This window comes from Petromyzon marinus, chromosome 1 (genome assembly GCF_048934315.1).
Source record: "Petromyzon marinus isolate PM22_M1 ecotype Great Lakes invasive population chromosome 1, UKy_Petmar_22M1.pri1.0, whole genome shotgun sequence".
Classification (NCBI taxonomy): Eukaryota; Metazoa; Chordata; class Hyperoartia; order Petromyzontiformes; family Petromyzontidae; genus Petromyzon; species Petromyzon marinus.
In genome coordinates this window covers 17,772,122-17,778,596 of record NC_133667.1, presented here as the reverse complement: position 1 = coordinate 17,778,596, position 6,475 = coordinate 17,772,122, and the positions used below count along the sequence as shown (strand labels likewise).

Sequence of the window (6,475 nt, the reverse complement as noted above, 5' to 3'; positions counted from 1 at the left end):
ATAAGTTTCGACTTCTGGATTCTGTATTGATGTGAATACAAACAAATTAACTATAAACCGGAAGGACAGGTCAGTGTTAACAAATATTCACACATTTTAGCAAAAAATATGAGCAGGTCGCTTTTACCAAAATTAATTTGCACTCAGTTACAACAACTTACTGGATTATTTATTGATGTGAATTTAAAAAAAGTTAGTATTATTGATCGGAAGGGGAGAGGTCGGTGTTCACTAATTTTCACTTTAAGTGCGAGCAAAATTCATCAAATTGAAACTGCACTGAGTTCAAATTAAAAGTGATTCTACTTATTTATTTAAAAATTTCAATGTCCAAAAGCCAACTATTGTCACACACATATGAACTGAATAGATTATGTATTATTATTCTGTAATGGTGTGCAAAACGAAAAGATAAAATACAAAAACAGGGGCGCACTTGGCTTTTATCAAAAGCGGCGCTGGTATATGTTTGGAGAAAATGTATTATTGTTGTCACAAACTAATAATTAGTTATGATTTCATAAGCCTTTTATGAAAAACTAAATATAAAAATTCCATGAAAATCCACGTAGCTTATGCAGCATTCCACACAGCATACAATGTCAGACGTTGGGCACCAATCACCAAAATTCGATGTACAATTTATTGACTGTATCGGGTGGTGGTGGTGGTGGGTTAAACGACGCATTCATATTTACGCGATTTAACACAGCTTTAACTCAAAATCCTCGTTCTCAGTTGACACGCTCGCTCTGGTTGAGACGCGAACCTGAATTCACGTAGCACGCGAGTCGCGCCACTCGACGCGTCCGACTCGCACGTGGCGGATTCGGCGGGCGGTGCCCACGCCGGTGACGTCACCCAGAAGCCCTCGCGACAAGCGACGTCACGCGGGATCGTCACGCGAGACGGCTGGGGCGGAAGCCGTAACCACGTGACTACAAATACCGCGGGTTCGCGGGGTTCACGGCTCAGTCGCGGCGAGCGGTAGCTGCCGAGTTCCTGCTCGTGCGGCCCGTCCTGACAATCCACACACGGACAACAACAACAACAACGCCGCCGCCTGTGCGACAAACAGAATCGTGCTAAAGTTTTACGGGTTAGGTGTGCGGCGGGCGGGCGGACGGGATTTGTTTTGTTTTTGCTGGGCCGAGTTGCGAGGTCAGGGGCGGCGATGAACACCCTGTTCCTTTGTGCGTGAAGAAGGCAGCGGCGCGGCGTTTCGCCCCCCCTCCCCCTCCTCCTCCTCCCAGCCTCGGGTTCCTTGTTTTGTGACCGGGACGGACCGTCGAGACGGCCGCGAGTGTCGGCCATGGAGTGCCCGCACCTGTCCGGGGACGCGTGCGCCCGGGTGGAGGGGGCGCGCTTCCCGCACGGCTCCCCCTCCTCGTGGTGCTGCAACGGTGAGTGGGGGGGTCCCCGTGAGCACGGGGGGGTCCCCGTGGGCACGGGGGGGGTCCCCGTGGGCACGGGGGGGGTCCCCGTGGGCACGGGGGGGGTCCCCGTGGGCACGGGGGGGGGTCCCCGTGGGCACGGGGGGGGTCCCCGTGGGCACGGGGGGGGTCCCCGTGGGCACGGGGGGGGTCCCCGTGGGCACGGGGGGGGTCCCCGTGGGCACGGGGGGGGTCCCCGTGGGCACGGGGGGGGTCCCCGTGGGCACGGGGGGGGTCCCCGTGGGCACGGGGGGGGTCCCCGTGGGCACGGGGGGGGTCCCCGTGGGCACGGGGGGGGTCCCCGTGGGCACGGGGGGGGTCCCCGTGGGCACGGAGGAGCAAAAGCGCCAAACCACACGCGGCATTCAGACGCAGCGGGGTTAGCACAGGAGAGGAGAGGGGGGGGGGTACAATCACATCGGCATGGCGTGGCAGTAAGGTAACGTAGAGCGCCTGGCACTGTAAAAACAGGGGTAACGTGGTTAGTTAATCATGATAGCATGGGCAGTAAAGAGTTACATCGGGGAATATGTATATACAAATTACATGGGAAATGCTTGACACTGCAAAAACACGGAAAGTAGATGTTAACACTTTCCAATACATGTATTTGAAAAAACGATTCATCACGATCGTTAACTTTAGCATGTAGGAGTAAAGACATGCCAGTAAACTAATGATAATATACGCAATATGCAGCACATAGCAGTAAGAGGAAACGGTACACTGATTTAAAATAAACCATCTATAATACATGGAATAATATACTGTATTATAGCGGTGAATGTATGGCGCGCGAATAATATTGAGCAATATGAATGCACGTTAAATTAACATAACACTGTTATTGATGAAGTGATGTCACACAGCACGTGTAAGGAAATGCCATCGTGCAATAATGATGTGTAGGAGTAATGAAAACAACAGAGCCTCGCTGCTGCAAGAAGTGCCATCTCACGTAATGACGGCAACTACAGAGCCTGCTCAGTGGCTCTTCACTCTTCATTCACGTGGGGGGGGCGGTGGTGGCAACCAGTCAAATATCACCGAATACTGTCGTCGCTGGTGGCCGCACTGCCAGGGACTTTACATTGTTAATCGCCTGGGCCATTGTCCGTGAAATGCCGCGCGGAACGCGGACAAAGCAAAGCGGCGGCTGTGCTGAGCCTCCCAGCAGAGCCCCCAGAGGGCTTCTACCCGCGTGTCTCTCTCACCCCGAGCCAAAGTGCCCATTACACTCCTCGCCCTACACCCCGGAGTGGGGGAGTGGTGGTGGGGGAGCAGCCGGCTTGTTGGGGCACGGCCGGCGACGGGATAGGCCATGGCTGGGGAGAGAGAGAAAGAGAGAGAGAGGGAGAGAGACACGTCGTTTTGTCTGCTTTGTGCTGCCGAAGGTTTTAATGCCGATTCGCGCCGAGCCACAGTGCATATGACTGGGATTCCTGGATACGAGTTGGCGAGATTCGGGGCGTGTTATCAAGAGCGCGATGGGGCTCGGGCATTCACGGAAGAGTTTATTCGTGGGGTTCACTCAGAGGAAAGCTGCAAACAGGCTCCCGTAAGATCACACGCCGAGGCTGTGCGTGCGTTTTAATGGCAGTCCGACACGCGTTTGAAGCCGAGTAAAATCTAAAACGAGAATCGTAACGTTACTTCTAACCCCGCGTCGTGATTCGGACGTCACTGCCCCGATGCGTTTTCAGTGAATGGGGTGAGTGAGGTCAGCACAAGGCCTTGACGGAGCAGCGCCTGGCCGTGATTTTAAATCGTATTCTTCTTTTGGACCAAGATTCAATCGCGCGGGGACACTGTTTAAACGTTGGGTGTGTGTGTGTGAGCTGTTCGTGTTTCGTGGTGTGTCTACTTCCCACGCAAGCCGGAGGGCTACGTGAACACTGGATGTGAAGATGCAGCACAATGGAGCTCTGCTCCGTGTTGTAGTTGTGTTGACCGAGCCCCGTGTCTTGAGAGACGCTAGGTCCCGGGGGCGTTGTATTGCGTCCTTTCCCAGGGCAATTACCGAATGGGGAGACACGTGGCTTGAGATGGATGTGGGAGGGAGTTCGTTGCACAACACGCTTTACGTGGACAATTCTGCTCCATTATTAATGGTAAGCATTTGCGAGGGGAATATTCCCTTAAGGTGGTTTATGCAACCCCCCACTTGAAGGATGCTTCTTTCACTTTGTACATTGACTCGTATAAATACAGACGGAGGATACATTAGCGTAAGTGATTTACGATTATGAAATATAATCACTGATTTAACAATAATATTTTGGTTTTGTAAAGCTTATTCACAAACAAGAACAGCGGGTGAAGGTTTGATGGCGATGGCACAGCTGAGCTGCAGTTTCCTGGTGTGGACCAGCCGGGTTCTGTCGGGTGAAGGCGGCGTGGACCTGCCAGCGTGCTTGTAACCGTCCCTGCACGTCCAGTGGGGGGCATGTCTCCGCACAATGTAAACAAATACGGGATGATTAGGGCCATCCGTTGAGTAGCTACGCAAAAATCTGTCACAACTTGACCCCTCCCTGTACGCACGCGCACTTTTTACACTCCCACCACCACCACCACCTGCGTACGTACGCCTGATGAACCCCCACCCCCCCCCCCCGAAGACTATAGAACGGCCGATATTTAATCCATGCAGAAACAATCAAAGATTAATAATATTACTCTTTGGTTCTATTTTTTTTACCTACGTGACTTTACCCAATAGAACCAAAGAGTATAGATCCTAGCAGTCATGAAAGCTTTAAATCTAGAATTAATAATATTAACGTGATTTAAAGCTTTCGTGACTGCAGGGATTCATATTCTTGGTTCTTTCGGTAAAGTCACGTAGAAGGGAAACAATAAAAAAATTCTCATGATGTTTCGACTGCAACACAAGCAATCATCACCTGATGATGATTGCTTGTGTTGATGATTGCTTGTGTTGCAGTCGAAACGTCGTGAGAATCATCATCAGGTGATGATTGCTTGTGTTGCAGTCGAAACGTCGTGAGAATTTTGTTTTATATATTTTTTATTGTTTCCCTTCTACGTGACTTTACCGAACGAACCAAGAATATAATATTATCGTGTTTAAGCAAACTCATAGTCCACCTTGCACAATCTAACCAATTTGAAGGCCAATGTAGACATAATTATTATCGAGGCTTCACCCCCCCCCCCGTTTCCTATGCGTACGTACATTGTCAGTAGACCCCCGACACGCAAGCTACGCATTTGTGTTAACCCCCCCTCCATGCGTACGTACTAAATGGATGGCCCCTGACCGGGCCAGTTTCAGTCGCTCATGGAGACGTCGGGTGAGCATCAAGTACGATTTAAGTATGAGGGGTTTTTTAAATTGGAACTCGCAACCCAAACGTTATTTTGGACGTGACTGTCCGTCCGTCCATCCTTCCTTCCCAGCCAGCCAGAAAATAGTTTAATCTCACAGAGTCCTGTCTCTCTCCACATTTCTCTGCACTGTATATCCCAATTTATCTGGATATTTTGTTTTGTCTCTGATTTTATCTGTTTCTCGTTTCTCTGTCCCCTCTTACCCACTTCCCTCCGCCTACTTCCCTGTTTCACCTCTCATCGTCACTGCTTATTCCCACTACTCCCTTTCACGTCTCAATCTTTCTTGCCTCTTCCGAAACGTCTCTCCCACTGCTTCTCGATTTCCCTCACTCTCCTTTTCGTTGGCTTTTTTAATCTCCATTTCATGCCCTTTCAATCTCTTCCTGCCCCCTTGTCTCCTCTTCCTCTGTCTTCCTCCCTGACTTTCCCTTCTATAACATATTTTTTTAATGATGATTTAGATGTATAAGGAGGAAATAAGTGAGACATCACCGGGAATAGAACATACGAAAGAGTGAGAAGGCCTTTTTAAACATGACTTTGGCAACAAAGGTGTCCTGTTATGGAGGAGGAGCAGGAAGGACGTTTCAGACGCTCTAGTCCTGCGAAAACTGGCCATGGAGATAAGGTTTGACTGACACCCTTTCTGTTGAAGGATGCGGAGGAGGCATTGCCAGAGGAATTCACCTTAGCCGAAGAGGAAATACTTGGGGCCATGCACACAGGTGATGGGCCTGTTAAGAGGAAACGTGCGCTTTCTGGTTGCAAGCTTCATAGCTAGATGAAAATATGGTTCATTGATTCCCTGTTTAGATGCAGTTGTGTTGCATTGTTTTATGACATATAACATTTGTAGTGAATTTCAAAATCATCCATTCTTTTATCAGTTTTTACTGAGTTGAATATACTGTATGTCTGTAAGGGTAAACAGTTTATATACATGCAACAAAAGTTGTTTTTATACTTGAATACTTGCAAATGTACATACAATTATTTGAAGAATTGTTACAGTTAAAGCGAAATTAAAAATAGCAGAAGCTGGATTTTTATACGATTCAATATTTTGTATGTCTGAATTATTGGATGCCTACTTCCAGCCCTTCATGGCAGCAATTTCCCATTTCCAAAATCAGTTTGTTTCCTGAGCGTAAACATTGTGTCCACTGCATTACCTACACTTCTTGAGCAGCTAAATGTGGTCACATTTATAGCCTCAAGCCCAATTTATTGAGCTTCGAACAGTTTTTGATGTGTGTATACATCAGTGATTGCCATATGTGCATGCTCATCGTCATTACTTTCGGTTGTCTTAGTGACTACATTTTTTTCCTGCTTCCACATCAACCTATTATATGCAGGTGAAGTTTTTTTTCTTTTGGCAAGGGAGATGGTACAGTACAAGGTAGCGTTGTCACAAGAATGACATGAGAACCAATAGCACTGCATGTGAGGGTTGCAGTAATTTACCGAGATATGTTATCCTTGGTGCACGCCTCAAGAAGGTGCCAGGCGATGGGGGTCGCCTCGTTGTTGTAAAACATAAACGTGCCGTGCCCCACTCGCGTAGACTGTCTGGCAGTGGTCCATCGCTACGTCGCGTCTCCATGAGCGGTGTCCACTGTACCCTGTTCATCTCCTGTCTGTGCTCACTGCAGCATCTCTCTGGGGCTGGGGTGGCAGATTGT

At 48.9% G+C, this 6,475-nt stretch overlaps 1 protein-coding gene across 1 annotated transcript in view; it reads left to right on the top strand.

Moving 5' to 3' along the window:
• The first annotated feature begins 916 nt into the window (after positions 1-916).
• USP3 (ubiquitin specific peptidase 3) overlaps positions 917-6,475 on the top strand; it is a 58,027-nt gene continuing 52,468 nt past the window's right edge. The window contains exon 1 of the mRNA XM_032962076.2: positions 917-1,403. Coding sequence (XP_032817967.1) covers positions 1,313-1,403 — 91 coding nt within the window. The 5' untranslated portion in view covers positions 917-1,312. The remainder of the gene's footprint in view (positions 1,404-6,475) is intronic.